Genomic DNA, 18,104 nt, shown 5'->3' with positions numbered 1-18,104 from the left:
GCAGGGTCCGCCCGGCGGCGCCGAGGGCCCCGGAGAGGCCGGGGCCCCGCCTCGGGCTGTGGCCGGAGGGGCCGAACTGCGGCCGGCGTGCAGCCAGCCCTCGCGGCTTCACGCGGGGCCGCCGTCGCCCGGGGAGCCGAGCCCAGGGCCGGTCGGCGCGCAGGGCCGGAGCCCGCAGCCCTGGCGCCCGTCCTCGCCCCGCGCCCCGCAGGCCCGGCCGCCCGCATGTGCCCTCCGCTCCCTCCAGTCTAGCCGGGGACGGACGGAGAAACAGAGCCGTGAGCGGCTTCCCGGTGACTCAGCTAATAAGCAGAACCCGAGGGCACACCCAGGGTTAATTTTGCCTTTCCCCAAAGCCCACCTTTTATCTTACTAAGCAAGCAAAGCGCCTGTTCAGGGCTTATCGCTCGGTAAGTCTACCGATGCCCGACACGGAGACGGCCAAGGCAGAGAGCGTCTGCTGCACTGAGGCTGTGCTGTGCGCCGGTCTAAGCACAGTCCACGAGTTATTTGAATCTTCTGCTCCTTTCAGGGTCATGCTGCGTTTATTTTTATTTTGCAAGGGAAGAACCTGAACCACAGAGGCAAAGTTAGGGTTGAAATAAATAAACATGGAAGTTCAGCCTCCAGAGTCCGCGGGTTTAACTTCCCTGGGGTCTGATGCGAGTCCGCTGGCTGAAGGCACTGGCTCCGTAGGTTTTGTCTGCTTCCTTCAGTCCACTTCTGAGACCGCGTGGTAATGTGCTCCGATTGCTTTCGGCCTCACCGCCTCACAGCCTTTAGCCACCTGCTCTCGGTGTAGGGTGACCGGTCCGTTCAGGGTTGCCCGAGACGGAGGGGTTGCTGAATCCGGGACAGCTCCAGGCAAACCAAGACGAGTCGCCCGTTCTACTGGTCTGTCATCCACAAATTCTTGCTGGGCGCGAGAGGAGAGTTTAGGGCCTTGGTGATTGAGAAATTGAACGAGATTCATCTGGCCTGTTTCCTGTTTGTACGGAGCCCTCTGTCTCGGATGACCTTGAACTCCAGGGAAGATAGTAGTTGTGGTTTCCCCTCTTTTGACAGATGTAGCAACTGAAGTACAGAAAACATAAGCAAATGTCGAGGAAATGGTCAAAGGATGATTTGAACCCTGGGCTTGATCGCAGAAGTTCTGATGAACAGCATTTTCCTTTCATTCATTCAACAGACTTTCTGAGTGTGGTCAGTGGTCCGCTTTCTGTTTTAGGTGATGGAGATAAGGCTGATGAGCAGTAATGGAGTTTCTTTTTTCAGTTGGCTGTGGGGGCTTTGTTGCCGTAGCGAGCTTTTCTCTAGTTGCAGAAAACAGGGCTACTCTCTACGGCAGCGCAGGATTTTCTGGTTGCCGTGGCTTTTTTCTCGTTGCGGAAGGTGAGCTCTAGAATGGGGCTTCAGCAGGTGCGACACCTGGTCGCAGTCGTTCTGGCTCCTGGGCTCCAGAGCACAGGCTCAGTGGTTGTGGCAAACGGGCTTAGTTGCTTTGAGGCCTGTGGGATCTTCCTGGACCAGGGATCGAGCCTGTGTCTCCTGCATTGGCAGGCGGATTCTTTACCAATGAGCCACGTGGGAGGGCCTAGTAATGAAATTTTTATCTCCTTTTCCCTGTAGCTTTGTAGAATGACACCCTTGGGGAGAGGCAGGTGTTAATCAGCAGTCACACAGAAAGCGGTTGAATTTGCAACTCTGAGCAGGACTATGAAAGAAAGGGGCTTGTGAAATGAGGGCTGGAATAGGTCTGTCTTGAGGTCAGAGAAGGTTTTCTTGAGAAGATGTGGTCTGTTGGATTCCATGAGGAGGGCAAGAGGAGGTTGGGAGTGCCTCCTGCCGAGGCCTGGGTGCATTCAGTGAAAAGATGGCCAGGAGGGAGGGAATTGGGCGGGAGCAGGCTGAACTGTGATGGCAGAGGGCTCTTGGAGGGGAAGGTGACGGCCCAGACACAAGGCTCTTTATCTCAGGAAGGCTCTCACAGGTGCAGCATCTTCCTGTGGGTGTTTCTGGCACTGCGGACAGTTTCTAACAGGTTAGCGACATGTGCATCTTCCTCTCTGCTGACTCTCAGAGAAGACAGATGCATGCCCCATGGGTGAGAGCAAAGTATCGTAGGACAGCCCTCGGAGTTTAAGACGAGCTCCTTGCAGTCTGGAGTGCTTTACACTGAGTATTGTAACACCCACTGGGTCATGACTATTTATGGTGAGAAGTTGAGATGGTGATTCAATCTAACACCGCCAAAGTTCTCCTTTCTCAGACCTGGTTCTTGGCTTGGGTGGGACTGCAGTCTGATTTTTGTTTATACATCCTGAGGACAAATGTCTCCTCCTCAGAGAAGCCACCGTCGACATTTCAGAGAAGCCCTGCAACACTTCCACCCCTTCAGCTGCTTCGCTTTCACTATCACACGTGCCACTGTCTAGCAAAAAAATCTTACTTTCCGCCTAGTTGCTCCAGTAGAATGTAAGCTTGCCAGTTCTCATGAGAGGGGACTCATATTACCCTGTTGCTAAGTTACGTTCGTCTCTGAGACCCCATGGACTGTAGCCCGCCAGGCGCCTCTGTCCGTGGGATTTCCCAGGCAAGAATCCCGGAGTGGGTTGCCATTTCCTACTCCAGGGGATCTTCCTGACCCAGGGATGGAACCCAGGTCTCCTGCACTGGCAGGTGGATTCTTTACCACTGAGGCTCCAGGGAAGCCCTCCTTGCGTTTAGGAAATGCTAAATTAATGAATGACTGTTCATATGAAAGACGAAAAAAATGCAAAATTTTGTATTGTACAAACTGGGTAGGTAACCTTTAATAAACAAAAATTAAAGCAGATTAAAATTAGCCAGAGTTTCCCTATAGGACTTTTAGAACCCTAAGGGCCCAGCTGTGGGTCCAGCCTGCTGGTGATAGGTCCCAGACTCAGTGCGAGCATGACTGAGGATGGGTCCCTTCCTCCCGGGACCCCGGGAGAGGCTGATGCTCCCAGCAGGGGTGCAGTCCTAGTGCAGGGGGTTTTAATTTTCACCTGAAATCTTGAGCAGTCACATTTCTCTTAGGCCTAGCAGGATTTCCTTCTAGATCTGGGTCTGTTCTTTGTAATGATTTTTGGCAAACATTATTCAGAAAATCACTTAGCTGTCATTTATGGAAAGGTGACTCCATCCCCATTCCCTCTGCTAGGTGCTCAGTTTTAGCACTTCTGGAAGGTGGGAATAGCTTTCCCGTTTTACAGATGACAAACCTGAGGTGGCTCCAGAGAGCTGAAAAAGTCGCCCATGGTTTGCGTCTGCTTGGACTTGAAGCCACTCTTGCTGTTCCCACCACTCTGTGCTGCCTCCAGTACTAGGAAAGTCTGCTTCCTCCTTGAGTGATTTTGGCTTCGTGAACGGTAGTAACTACATCTGGCTTTTCTCCTGACCTTTTGGGGCATGGGTCCCTGTAAGAACAGATGAAAGCCCCGAAGACCCTTCCAGAAGAATGCCACGTCACACCGCATGTCATACGCAGTGTCGGGGGGTAGATGGGCCTCTCGCAGCCCGCACTCCCAGTTTAGAATCACTCCCTCCCTGCCAGAATGGGGCCTCCAGCAGCAGAGGAGTGTTCTAGATCATGAGATGAAAACAGAAGCTGCAGTCAGGGAAGGTGCTGACTTGTCTCTTTCCACCGTGGGTTAGGCAGTGGGTTGTTGGCCTCACACCCTGGCTTCAGCCCTTAGCCCCATGGAGAAAACCACCGTTACAGAAGTGAATGCTAGGGTCTGGTGTGCTGGGGGCTGCTGTTCGCTGAGGCTACAGCAGGAACCACCTGCTTTGGAAAAATAGAAGGTGGGTGGCCAGACTCTGCAGCTTTTTAGAAAGCCCTCGTCGGTGAGTCTGACTGAACCTGCTTCAGATGCAGCCTCAGAAACTGTGTTAAGCCTCAGCTGTGTTCCAGGCGAACCCTGTGTGGGCTTTCCCGGGGATTAGCCTGTGAAAGCCTGCCCGTGATAGGTGATCTGCAAATACATGTCCACCCTTTTAAAGACTCAGTGTTTACATTCAGCAGGAGCGGGGAGTCTAGAATTCTCTGTTCCCTGTTGGCTCAGAGAGTTGAAACTTGTGTGTTTTTTTTAAAATTTAAATTTATTTATTTTTAATTGGAAGATAGTTTCTTTACAGTATTGTGATAGTTTCTGCAATACATCAGCATGAATCACCCACAGGTATACACACGTCCCCTCCCGCTTGAAACCTCCTTCCCCTTCCCATCCCATCCCACCGCTCCAGGTTGTCACAGAGCCCCGGGGGTGAGCTCCCTGTGTCATACGGCAGACTCCCTCTGGCTGTCTAATTGTATATATGGTAGGGAGTTGAGACTTCTTGTGTGGGGAGATGACTTGAATGCCAACATATCTGTGTGTGGACTTCACTTTAGCTTCTATATTGTGTAGCTCAGTGTTGCCCAGCTTCTGTATTCATAAAAGTTATGCACCAGGTTGAACATTCAAAGCTATAGGTATATCCCATTGTAAAGGACTTTTTTCCAAGATATCTACTGGGTCTCTGAGGAGGCTGATGCATGTTTATTGGGCGATGGGAGCCTGGGTCAGGGGAGGGCTGAGTCCTAGGAGTCTGTGTGTTTGTTCTGACCGCTAAGCTCCCTACTGCTTGAGACAACAGGTTGCCTGTCAAATGAAAGAAATAAAAGTCACTGGTCATAAGAGACAGGTGGAAAGGTAGGGTGTGGTGTGGTAATCGTGAACCATCACTGGAAACAGAGCCCACATTAGTCCTTGTTGAAGCCGAGTCGCTCTGTTTCCTCCTTTAAATTGTAACCGTGTGCCCTTGTTCCTGTCTTTTAAATGAGGGGAAACTAAGGAATAAAAATCTGTCATTTAACAGATTTTTAAAAATTATGTGGTCCCTCATTAATCACTTGACTATCCTCCAATATAAAATTAAAACATTTTTTATTTAATAAAATTAAAATTTAAAAAAGACAAGTGAAATGGGGAAGGAAGCAAAAAACAAAACATGGTCCCCCTTTGAAACTCTGAAGCCAAGGACTTCCTGCCCCTTCTGGATATGTGTGATTGCATGTTTAACACACACTCACACACACACACTTCTGCCTTTAGTTTCTGAGCGCTGGTGGGTCTCTCTGGCTCTGGAGCCAGAAGGCTGGGGTTGACACCGAGCTCTGCCGCTTGCTCACTGTGTGGCTTTGGGCAAAGTCCTCAACCTCTCTGTGCCACACTTCCTGTGGAATAGCGGTGCTAAAGATGGTGCTTGCTAAGGCTGATTGGAGGACTGGCAGCAGTAATACAGAGCTCAGAAAGCCCTGGGCACGTAGTGAGGGCTCGGGGAACGCGGCTGCTTAGTCACTCAGTCGTGTCTGACTCTGCCACCCCGTGGCCTCGCCAGGCTCCTCTGTCCATGGGATTTCCCAGGCAAGAATAGTGGAGTGGGCTGCCATTTCCTTCTCCAGTAAACATTAGCTGTTACTAATATGATTTCACACTTTGTCATTAAGCTGTCTAATTTTATTTACCGATTTAACCACCTGAATCACATCAGTTCAGTTCAGTCGCTCAGTCGTGACTCTTTGCAACCCCATGGACTGCAGCACGCCAGGCCTCCCTGTCCATCATCAACTCCCGGAGTTTACTCATGTCCATTGAGTTGGTGATGCCATTCAGCCATCCCATCCCCTTCTCCTCCCACCTTCAATCTTTCCCAGCATCAGGGTCTTTTCCAGTGAGTCAGTTCTTTGCATCAGGTGGCCAAAGTATTGGAGTTTCAGCTTCAGCAACAGTTCTTCCAGTGAATATTCAGAGTTGATTTCCTTTGACTGGTTGAATCTCCTTGCAGTCCCAGGGACTCTGCAGAGTCTTCTCCAACACCACAGTTCAAAAGCATCAATTCTTCGGCACTCAGCTTTCTTTATAGTCCAACTCTCACATCCATACATGACCACTGGAAAAACCATAGCTTTGACTAGACTGACCTTTGTTCATAACTTTGCTTCCAAGGAGTAAGCGTCTTTTAATTTCATGGTGGCAGTCACCATCTGCAGTGATTTTGGAGCCCCAGAATAAAGTCTGTCACTGTTTCCACTGTTTCCCCATCTGTTTGCCATGAAGTGATGGGACCAGATGCCATGATCTTTGTTTTCTGAATGTTGAGCTTTAAGCCAACTTTTTCACTCTCCTCTTTCACTTTCATCAAGAGGCTCTTTAGTTCTTCACTTTCTGCCATAAGGGTGGTGTCATCTGCATATCTGAGGTTGTTGCTATTTCTCCCAACAGTCTTGATTCCAGCTTGTGCTTCCTCCAGCCCGGCATTTCAGAGGACGTACTGTGTCTATAAGTTACATAAGCCGGGTGACGATATACAGCTTTGACGTACTCCTTTTCCTATTTGGAACCAGTTTGTTGTTCCATGTCCAGTTCTAACTGTTGTTTCTTGACCTGCATACAGACGTCTCAGGAAGCAGGTAAGGTGGTCTGGTATTCCCATCTCTTGAAGAAATTTCCAGAGTTTGTTGTGATCCACACAGTCAAAGGCTTTGGCATAGTCAGTAAAGCAGAAATAGATGTTCTTCTGGAACTCTCTTGCTTTTTCCATGATCCAGCAGATGGTGGCAATTTGATCTCTGGTTCCTCTGCCTTTTCTAAAACCAGCTTGAACATCAGGAAGTTCACGGTTCACGTATTGCTGAAGCCTGGCTTGAAGAATTTTGAGCATTACTTTACTAGCGTGTGAGATGAGTGCAATTGTGCAGTAGTTTGAGCATTCTTTGGCATTGCCTTTCTTTGGGATTGGAATGAAAACTGACCTTTTCCAGTCCTGTGGCCACTGCTGAGTTTTCCAAATTTGCTGGCATATTGAGTGCAGCACTTTTACAGCATCATCTTTCAGGATCTGAAACAGCTCAACTGGAATTCCATCACCTCCACTAGCTTTGTTCACAGTGATGCTTTCTAAGGCCCACTTGACTTCACATTCCAGGATGTCTGGCTCTAGATGAGTGATCCTACCATTGTGATTATCTGGGTCATGAAGATCTTTCTGTACAGTTCTTCTGTGTCTTCTTGCCATCTCTTCTTAATATCTTCTGCTTCTGTTAGGTCCATACCATTTCTGTCCTTTATCGAGCCCATCTTTGCATGAAATGTTCCCTTGGTATCTCTGATTTTCTTGAAGAGATCTCTAGTTTTTCCCATTCTATTGTTTTCCTCTATTTCTTTGCATTGATCACTGAGGAAGGCTTTCTTATCTTTCTTTGCTGTACTTTGGAACTCGGCATTCAAGTTTTTTCATTTTACAGTGAATTACACCTTATTCACAGAGAAGGCAATGGCACCCCACTCCAGTGCTCTTGCCTGGAAAATCCCACGTATGGAGGAGCCTGGTAGGCTGCAGTTCCTCACTAAGAGTCGGACATGACTGAGCAACTTCACAACTTCACTTTCACTTTTCACTTTCCTGCATTGGAGAAGGCAATGGCAACCCACTCCAGTGTTCTTGCCTGGAGAATCCCAGGGACGGGGGAGCCTGGTGGGCTGCCGTCTGGGGGGTCGCACAGAGTCGGTCATGACTGAAGTGACTTAGCAGCAGCAGCAATACCTTATTCATAGTGAAGACACCTAAGTGCTACATTAAAGCAAACGTGAGCTTTTACTGTGTGTGTGTGGACTGTAGTCACTGAAATGCATAGTGACCCTCATGCCAGTGTATCAGTCGGATTGAAAATTAAGTGAGTGAGCTCTGCCTGGTGCTCTGTGACAGCCCGGCGGGGTGGGAGGAAGGGTCACGGGGAGGCGGCATCGGCATTCTTGTGGCTGATTCACGTTGTACAGCAGAAAGCAGCACAACCACGTAAGGCAGCTGTTGTTCAGCCGCTAAACTGTGCCTGACTCTGCCGCCCCAGGCCTGCAGCACGCCAGGCTTCCCTGTCCTTCACTGTCTCCCGGTATTTGCTCAGACTCCTGTCCATTGAGATTGTTGGAACCATCTCATCTTCTGCTGTCCCCTCCTCTTGCCCTCAATCTTTCCCAGCATCAGGGTCTTTTCCATTGAGTCAGCTCTTTGCATCAGGTGGCCAACGTAAAGCAAGTATCATCCAATTAAAAATCGATTCTAAAAAATTATGGAAACGGTCAGACTTCCAATAGCCTCAATAAGCTTGAGCAAGTTTTAACTCTTAGAGAATAAACTAGTCTGAGGCATTTACCAAAATCAGCTAGCACATCACGTTTGCTCCCTGGATTATCTTGATGAAAGAATGTTCCAGCTTGAGAAATTTTGCTCCAGGCCAAAAGTTGACTGGCTTGATCCAGGATTTATTCTCAATTGTTGTTTATATTTGAAATGTTTTTGCGGATTAGACATTCCATAGCATATCAGGAGAGGGTCTGGGCCTCATGAAGAATCCTAAGCTTGTGGCACTGCAGCTTGGTCAGGTCCGAGTCTGTGACAGCCTCTACCTGTTGTAGTCCTGGACTCCAAAGACAAGCAGTTTATCGAGACGTTTCAGAATTGTGCTAAAAGCTAACCTCTGATCTCTCCATTCAGATTAATTCTACAAAACATTTCAATGTTTTCTCAGGCTGCAGAAGATGTCAATGTCACTTTTGAGGATCAACAAAAGATAAACAAATTTGCACGGAATACAAGTAGAATCACAGAGCTGAAGGAAGAAATAGAAGGAAAAAAGGTATTGAAACTGGATCTTATTTAAGGACCATGGAAGCTCTTCCTGCTGTAGCTTTTCATAACTAAGTTCAGTCGTGTGTGATTGTAGCGGTCTTGGGCTCGCATTGTGAGTCACGTAATGCACTGCAGTTAGTTTTAGAAGGAAGGTGTTAGTTGAGGGAGGTGGGCGCGGGCCGATTGTTGATGGGCGTGCCTTCTGGCTGAGGGTCGAGGAGGAGGTCCCAGAGCCTCGCGCGGAGGCCTGGGCGGGTGATGGGGCTGTTGCTTCCCTGCTGATGCAGAGCCGGCTGCGCCCTCCTCAGGGGGCACTCTGCCCCGACGTCCTTGGGACTCTGGGCCGCTGCCCACCCCTGGCCTGCATGTCAGAGCCCGCTTCTCATGGCAGCTCACCTGGGCTGAAGGCCAGGTCAAGTGTCTTTGATTAGGGGAATTTATGTCATCATTTGCTTGCATCAAACAGAGCTGAGAAAGGCAAGTTTGTATTCGTGTTTTTAGTCTGCTATTGGAAGGCAGAATTCCCACGGTGAGAAGCAAAGTAGGAGGCCTTCCGAGTGGCGTGGATTCCCCCATGGTGCGCTCGAGGGGGCGTGGAGACCCCATGGTGGTGGAGACCCCATGGTGTGCTTGAGGGGCCGTGGATTCCCCCATGGTGCGCTCGAGGGGCCATGGAGACCCCATGGTGCGCTCGAGGGGCTTTGGAGACCCCATGGTGCCCTCGAGGGGCCGTGGAGACCCCCATGGTGCCCTTGAGGGGCCATGGAGACCCCCATGGTGCCCTCGAGGGGCCGTGGAGACCCCATGGTGGTGGAGACCCCATGGTGCGCTCGAGGGGCCGTGGAGCAATCTCCAGAGAGCAGTGTGTTTGTGTGCTCCTGTGTGCTTCTGTGAGAAATGCCGTCCAAAAATCGTGAGACACTCTTATTTTAGTGTGATAATTCCTTTGTGAAAGGGTCTCTTAGAGCGTGAGTATCCCAAATGACAAGTGTGTTTTACCCTCTGTTAGAGAATTTTGAATGCATTTTTCATTGCTGTTCACTTCTGATATACAGAAACAACTCCAGAATTTAGAAGATGCCTGTGAGGACATCATGCTTGCAGATGAGGACTGCTTAATGATACCTTATCAGATTGGCGATGTCTTCATTAGTCATTCTCAAGAAGAAACACAAGAAATGTTAGAAGAAGCCAAGGTATGTTGAAATCTCTCCCTGGAGGGTGAAGTTTAACTCTTAAATTAGGGTTTTATGTCATTAGAAAGTGTGTAATTATAGGTGTAGGGAAAATAAGGGATGCTAGCTAACACTTCATGGATCCTTCCAATGTCTGAGGCCTTCTCTGAATGCTGGTAAACATGATTTTGTTTAATCTCAAGGATGACTCTGTGGCATATTTGTGGGAATCCCAATTTAGAGTTGAAGAAGAATAGAGTCTTAGAGAGGTTATGGGGCTCACTCAGAGTGACAAAGGAGCTGTGGCCTAAATTAATAGTTTTCAGAAAGTACAGAATATCAGACCACAGGAAAAGACGCTCGCTCGTAATCCCACCACCCAGAGCTACTCACCCACGACAGACGGTTGCATGCATCTCTCTTATACTCTCTTCCTCTGTGTATTTTTGCTTCACATTTTGGTCAGTTAACATCCTAGTAGGAGTATTTTATTGTTCCACTCTGTTAATTTATCCAGTAGGTCTTCCCCGGGAGCCTGTCGGGGCCACATGTGTGTTAAAAGCATCACTTTTGATGACCGTTTGATGTCGTGTTAGAGGACTTTGATTCAGCTCACTGTCCTCTCCTTAGAGTAATTTGTTTTCACTGTTTTTCTGTAGGAATATTGTGGTGAACATTCTTACCAAATCTATGTTCACCTTTAGGAAGTTTCTTTAAGGAAATAATCAGAGAAGTGTAATTACTGGGTCAGAGTATGGATTCATTGACAATATTTGGGCTTGTTACAAATTCAGATTATTGAGTCCAGCGCCAAGAATTCCTTATTTGCGAGGCCTGGAGTGGCACCCCGGTGACCTAACGAGTGTCCAGGTGACCTGGGGGCCCTGCTTTGAGAACCACTGGCCAGATTTCTAACATGTTAACAATGCTGATACTAGACATTCTTCTTTTCTTCCAGATGTTAACGGGTATGTGTATTCTTTGTGTGATTCCATTTTTTTCTTTGTCATATTTAGGAAAAACCCTTTTGACCCTGGCCAGGAAGGGATTGCTGACATCTGTGCCTTTTGTGTGGCAGAGCTCCCCGTCACAAATGAGACTCTCGTTATAGCTCTTCCAGAGTCTGATTCCAGGGGCCTCGTAGTTAGGGAACTTGCCGGATTCTGACGAGTTGTTACTCGTAATTATCAGTGGGATGTGGATTTTTGTCCTTTCCTCTAGCTCCGTAGTTGTTTTTGTGAAGTTGAAAGAGGCTGTGTCAGAAGGCAGGCCCATGGTAAACTGTTTACCTACAATATTTATAGACCATTCTTTCTTTATGGGGATATGATCAGTCATCTTATTTTACTCTGTTCTTTCAAATCAGCCAGAACTGAGGAAAGCCTGACTTATTCTGTAATAAGCAAATACAGACCATGCCCACAACCAGACTTCTGGTTTAGATTTAATCATCAGTATCATTTAGCTGCATGTCCAAGTTTAGGATGCGTTTGACCTAAAATTCTTCCCAGATGTTACTTTATCCCAGATGCTCAGAAATCATCCAATTGAATAGAATCAATTTAAACTAATTTTTTTTTTTTTTTGCAGAAAAATTTGCAAGAAGAAATTGACGCCTTAGAATCCAGAGTGGAATCAATTCAGCGGGTGTTAGCAGATTTGAAAGTTCAGTTATATGCAAAATTTGGGAGTAACATAAACCTTGAAGCTGATGAAAGTTAAACATTTTATAAATTTTTTTTAATTTGTTTAATAAACTTGAATATTGTTTAAAATGATAATTTCCCTTCTTCAAATGAAATGGAAAGCAAAACTTTTTTTAAAATTTTCATTTATTTAATGGAAACTTGCCTATTTTCACGTCTTGCTTATTTATTTTATATTTTTAAAAGAAGACAGTATTCATCTATGTATTTTGCAGAACAATTATATCAAGTGTAGGGGCTTTGTGTCATGTTATTAAAATCAGTTAAGCAGACTTTCACGTTTCTATTTGTCATTTAGAATCTTTGTGCCATTTTTACTCACAAGAAGATTCTGACGGTCACTCGTATCACGGTGTGTATCTGTGTCTGTTTCAGCCGCCGCTTTGAGAGGATGAAGCCACTGCTTTCATCCCATGGTACATCTGTCTCTTTTTACTCACTTCCCAGCTGACACTTTGTCATGTACTAAAACATATGTGTATGCTTTATTTAAATATGTGCAGTATATATTACATCTTAGTATATACATTTCTTACATATATTGGTTTAAGAGTCCAGATGACGCAGAAACAAGTTGAGGCATGTTGAGCTTCATACATAGAGCAGAACAACCGAGATGAACCAGTAGAAAGAGAGTTTAGGTTCTTTTTTTTTTTTTTAATTACGTTTTAGACTTTATTTTAGTGCTTTCTAATTGTGGTTTATATTGATAATGATGTGGAAGTTAAGCAGCTATGTATTTAAAAATAAGGCTTTTTTCCTGAAAGAGTACATTTACTCCCTACTGCCCTCCCCCAGAAGATAACCCTTTTGGGATTTAGAAGACTTAATTATACTAACTTCCCAGCAGATGGCACTGATATGCCAGAACACCAATGGAGGCCTCATAATGCAAACATGAGCAGATGTCCAAGATCAACTGTCCGGAGTTTTAGAGGGAATGTCATTTTTTAATTCTCAAGGCTAAACACTGAATATGTATTTTTTGGTTAAATGTTTAGAAACAGTTCAGCCTTAAAAGTAGGGGGAGAGAGAGAGAGAGAGTGTGTATGTGTGTGTGTGTGTGAGAGAGAGACTCAGTCACTCTTCGCAACCTCAGGGACTAGAGCCTGCCAGACTCCTCTGTCCCTGGAATTCTCCAGGCAAGAGTACTGGACGGGTAGCCGTTCTCTTCTCCAGGGTGTCTTCCTGACCTAAAGATTAAATGTGGGTCTCCTGCCCTGCAGGCAGACTCTTTATTGTTTGAGCCATCAAAGAAGCCCAAAGGTAGAGTATATAATTCTCAAGTTCTTCATGACCTAAAGGCTTACTTTTAAGTTGCTGCAAATTTTCTCAAATAGTATATTCAAATCCTAGAAAATGACTGTCACAAGGATATTTTTTCCTTCTGTGCACTTGGTTGCAATTGTGAGACTCAGAAGTGTACCAGGAAATAGATAACACCCTGAAGTTAGAGTTTCCCTTGTGGCTCAGATGGTGAAGAATTTGCCTGCAGTGCAGGAGACCTGGGTTCAGTCCCCAGGTTGGGAAGATCCCCTGAAGAAAGAAATGGCAACCCACTCCAGTATTCTTGCCTGGGAAATCCCAGGAACAGAGAAGCCTGGTGGGCTACAGTCAGTGGGGTCGCAAGGGTCAGACACGACTGAGCAACCAACACTCATTCTCCCTCAAATGAGGAACGTTGGAGAAACTTTGAGCCTGGTTCCAAAGCTGGAGGGTAAACACCAGGAGTGTGGTGTCCCCAGGGGTGTCGGGGGAGGAGCAGCCACCGCCTTCACTTGGACCCGCGGCAGGGCTGCCTTCGTTTGACGAGAGGCGCAGCTGGCCCGGGACATCCCTGCAGTGATGGAGTGTGGACTGGTCACTGACCTCACTCTCTCTCCAGAGCCCAGCGGGTACCCACCATTGGCAGCCGGAATCCAGAGCTGGTCCATAGAAGGCAGTCTGTTCCAGCGCCCATGGGGAGATGGATGGATGGGTCTGGAGGGCCAGTTGGAAGACCTAGCAGAGGCTGACTGAAACTGAACTGTTTAGAAGTTTTAACAGCGAAGGCTCAGCTGACTGATGTGCGGGGAAACGGAATCGTGTAACCGGCCAGGATTGAGAATTTAGTCAGCGCATTAGCAAATAAGCCTAACACGGGAAAACAAAGATTGCATGGTGGGGAGGAAGAGGGACACATGATGGCTGACTTTCTACCTTGTCTTCAAAGTTCACCTGAGAAGTAAATTTACAAAGGACATCAGGAATGTTTGACTCCTTTTTAAAGTTCATTTCTGAAGTGTCCCTCAGCCTTCTCATTTTTATTAGTAACCTCACTGGGTTGGGTGAAGGCTGCAGACAGAACTCACTGCATCTCACGCTGAGCCCTCCCTCCACTTTCAGTTCCGTTCAGTTCAGTCGCTCAGTCGTGTCCGACTCTTTGCGACCCCATGAATCACAGCGCGCCAGGCCTCCCTGTCCATCACCATCTCCCGGAGTTCACTCAAACTCAGGTCCATCGAGTCGGTGATGCCATCCAGCCATCTCATCCTCGGTCGTCCCCTTTTCCTCCTGCCCCCAATCCCTCCCAGCATCAGAGTCTTTTCCAGTGAGTCAACTCTTCACATGAGGTGGCCAAAGTACTGGAGTTTCAGCTTTAGCATCATTCCTTCCAAAGAAATCCCAGGGCTGATCTCCTTCAGAATGGACTGGTTGGATCTTCTTGCAGTCCAGGGGACTCTCAAGAGTCTTCTCCAACACCACAGTTCAAAAGCATCAATTCTTCAGCGCTCAGCCTTCTTCACAGTCCAACTCTCACATCCATACATGACCACAGGAAAAACCATAGCCTTGACTAGATGGACCTTAGTTGGCAAAGTAATGTCTCTGCTTTTGAATATGCTATCTAGGTTGGTCATAACTTTTCTTCCCAGGAGTAAGCGTCTTTTAATTTCATGGCTGCAGTCACCATCTGCAGTGATTTTGGAGCCCCCAAAAATAAAGTCTGACACTGTTTCCACTGTTTCCCCATCTATTTCCCATGAAGTGATGGGACCAGATGCCATGGTCTTCGTTTTCTGAATGTTGAGCTTTAAGCCAACTTTTTCACTCTCCTCTTTCACTTTCATCAAGAGGCTTTTTAGTTCCTTTTCACTTTCTGCCATAAGGGTGGTGTCATCTGCATATCTGAGGTTATTGATATTTCTCCCAGCAATCTTGATTCCAGCTTGTGCTTCTTCCAGTCCAGCGTTTCTCATGATGTACTCTGCATAGAAGTTAAATAAGCAGGGTGACAATATACAGCCTTGACGCACTCCTTTTCCTATTTGGAACCAGTCTGTTGTTCCATGTCCAGTTCTAACTGTTGCTTCCTGACCTGTTGATCTGAATCCTCACGATGAACTTCTTTTTTTTCAGTTGGAGTGTAATTCTGTTACAATGTTGTTAGTTTCTGTTTGCAACAAAGTGAGTCAGTTGTATGCAAGCATGTATCCCCTTCCCTCCCGAGCCTCCCCCCACGCCATCCCACCCCTCAGCCGGCCCACCACTGTCCTCTAGACAGGAATCCTGATTTTTATGTACAATCACTATTTTTAGAAAGTGCAACCTTTTTTTTTTTTTTTAAAGCAATGCATGGTAAACAAAAGATATTTGTGGAATAAAATGGACCAGCAGGCTGCCAGTTTGCAAACTCCTGCACAATATGCTACATCCTCTCCAGGCCTTGATAGGAAGTAGAGAACAGGTCATTTGGTCTAGGAGCTTGCACCGCTGACTTTAGTTTTTAAATACTTCTCAAGTCTACCCATTTCTTTCCATCTCCACAGCCACCAGTAGCCTCGTCCAAGCAATAAGAGCTCTAGTCAAAACCCTGACTAACTGGGGGTGATAGGGAGTTCAGGGGTTTTGGGGAGGGACGTCATTTGATACCGAGTTTTGACAGCTGGAAGCCAGGGGCGGTCTCCGAGGGGCTTTGAACAGAAAGGTGGTATATATGGTTGGAACAGGATTTTAGAATAATTGGCCAGTTGTTCAGTGGTTTTCCTACAAAGTCGTGGAGGAAGGGTTACCGGAAGTTCCTGCACTTTCCTTGGTACGTGGATCCAGTTGGCAGGGGAAGAAAGACCAGGAAGCGGGACCTGGAGAGCCAGTGAGGGCTGCCACCTTGGCAGTGGCTGGGGAGCTGAAGGGGCAGGTCGGAGGGGAGAGCCAGGGAGAACGTGGTTCTAGCGCGCAGGCCCAGCACAGCCTGCAGCCGCTTTTCTTTGGCTCTCATAGTTTAAAAGTTTCCTCTTTAACGTTGCTGGCCGCAGTAAAACAGATCTCGCGTGAAGATCCAGTTTGCCAACAGATACATTTCCAGTCTCACCTGTAGCCGCTCACCATCGGACCGGGGAAGCCTGTGCGACCCCCGGCCCACTAAGGCGGCCTAGTTGAGAGTGTTTGCTTATCCTGCGAGGAGGGGAGGAGAAGGTCAGGAGGCTGGCTTTGAACCCTTGGCTGTTGGAAAGGTGAGTTGAGACCTTTTTTTCCCCAGGGCCAGAGGTGCAGCAAAATCCCCAGCCCTGCCGCCTCCCAGGAGAGGTGGGGCCGCCTGAGGTTGGGCCTTGGGAGCCGGGAGCTGAGGTGGGTCTGGGAGTGCCTGCCCGGCAGCGACCTGCCCTGGGTCCTGGGAGGCAGCTGGGCTCAGAGGGGCCTAGGTCCTGGCACGGAGGCGGGGTCTGCACTTGAGCCCCTACTTCCCGGGTCCCCATGAGCCCGGGGCAGTCTCTGGACCACTGCTGATGCTGGTCAGTTGCTGAGTCACGGCTGACTCTCTGCGACCCCGGGGACTGTAGCCCACCAGGCTCCTCTGTCCATGGGATTCTCCAGGCAAGAGCCCTGGAGTGGGGTGCCATTTTCTTCTCCAGGGGATCTTCCTGTCCCAGGGATGGAACCTGTCTCTCCTGCATTGGCAGGTGGATTCTTTACCACTGAGTTACCTGGGAAGACCCCCATACAGGGCTGGGGAGGTGTACTTTAGGGCAATTTTCATCCTAGAGAATGCTTCTAATTATGGTTACCAGGGATCTTGTTGGAGAAGGCGATGGCACCCCACTCCAGTACTCTTGCCTAGAGAATCCCAGGGACGGGGGAGCCTGGTGGGCTGCCATCTATGGGGTCGCACAGAGTCGGACATGACTGAAGTGACTTAGTAGTAGTAGCAGTAGTAGTAGGGACCTTGTTAAAACAGGTTCTGGTTTGGTGGGTTCGGGCTGGGGCCTGGGATTCTGCATTTCTAACAAGCTTCCAGGGTGTTCTGCTATTGCTGGTCAGTTGGCCATACTCTGGTCAGCCTAGATGGCTTGTCGTGGAAGAGAAGAGGCTTAGAATTCAGGTGGGAGGAGAAGAACCAGGAAAGGAGGCAGAGTCTGACTGGTCACAGATGGAAAGTTTTCTGTAGGACTAAATCCTGAAAAATAATTTTCTCCATTAGGCATGATGTTGAGCATGTGAAGGATAGAATATTTGCCTTCAGCAACTATTTATAGAAACGGGGGGTGGACCTCAGTGGTTTAACAAGCCTTCCAGGTGGTTGTGATTCAGTTAAAGATCCCTAGGCTCAAGTATAGAGAAGGCAATGGCACCCCACTCCAGTACTCTTGCCTGGAGAATCCCATGGATGGAGGAGCCTGGTGGGCTGCAGTCCATGGGGTAGCTAAGAGTCGGGCACGACTTGAGCGGCTTCACTTTCCCTTTTCACTTTCATGCATTGGAGAAGGAAATGGCAGCCCACTCCAGTACTCTTGCCTGGAGAATCCCAGGGGCAGGGGAGCCTGGTGGGCTGCCGTCTATGGGGTCGCACAGAGCCAGACACGACTGAAGCGACTTAGCAGCAGCAGCAGCAGCAGCAGCAAGATACGGGAGCACCCAAGAAGAAGCCCGGGGTGCTGGTAGCTGGGGGTGTCCGGCTTGTTGGTTGGTGGCAAACAGCTTATAAGATTAAGCAGTGGGTCATGGAGATGTGGAGGCAGAAATGAGAAGTATTTTTACAAGAAAATGAACCATGGAGGGAAGGTGGTAGACTCATTTAATGCCATTACTGTGCAGCCAGAAGGGCCATTTGGGGTTTGTTTTTGAAGATCAGGGAATATATGAGTTCATGTAAGAGTAGATGGGGAGGGATCCAGGAGAGAAAGTGATGAAAAAACCAAGGGATAAGAAATGAGGAAGCTCAGCAAGGGAAGGGTCTGTGCGAGGGAAAGGATGGCGTTAGGCTTCTCCGAACAGTAACCTGGAAAGACGCGAAATGCAGGTCACGCTTATGCAAGCTCTTCCTTGAGAACAAATGATAGAAAAAAATCAGGATGGTGACTTACTCTGGAGGGGGAGAAAGATATGGTGGGGGAGACCAACCCAGGAAGCTGGTCATTGGTTGGTTGGTTTAGTTGCTAAATCATGTGTGACTCTTTGGGACCCATGGAATGTAGCCTGCCAGGCTCCTCTGTCCATGAGATTTCCCAGGCAAGAATACTGGAGTGGATTGCCATTTCCTTCTCTAGGGGAC

At 48.0% G+C, this 18,104-nt stretch overlaps 1 protein-coding gene across 1 annotated transcript in view; it reads left to right on the top strand.

The window, feature by feature from the left end:
* The window catches only part of PFDN4 (prefoldin subunit 4), a 12,492-nt gene extending 645 nt beyond the window's left edge, over positions 1-11,847 (top strand). Inside the window, exons 2-4 of the mRNA XM_040248102.1 lie at positions 8,594-8,701; positions 9,750-9,890; positions 11,460-11,847. Of these exons, the coding sequence (XP_040104036.1) occupies positions 8,594-8,701; positions 9,750-9,890; positions 11,460-11,591 (381 nt within the window). The 3' untranslated portion in view covers positions 11,592-11,847. The remainder of the gene's footprint in view (positions 1-8,593; positions 8,702-9,749; positions 9,891-11,459) is intronic.
* The last annotated feature ends 6,257 nt before the right edge of the window (positions 11,848-18,104 follow it).

Source organism: Oryx dammah, unplaced genomic scaffold (assembly GCF_014754425.2).
Source record: "Oryx dammah isolate SB20612 unplaced genomic scaffold, SCBI_Odam_1.1 HiC_scaffold_10, whole genome shotgun sequence".
Classification (NCBI taxonomy): domain Eukaryota; kingdom Metazoa; phylum Chordata; class Mammalia; order Artiodactyla; family Bovidae; genus Oryx; species Oryx dammah.
The sequence above is the reverse complement of the archived record's forward strand: the minus strand, read 5'-3'. Positions and strand labels throughout refer to the sequence as shown.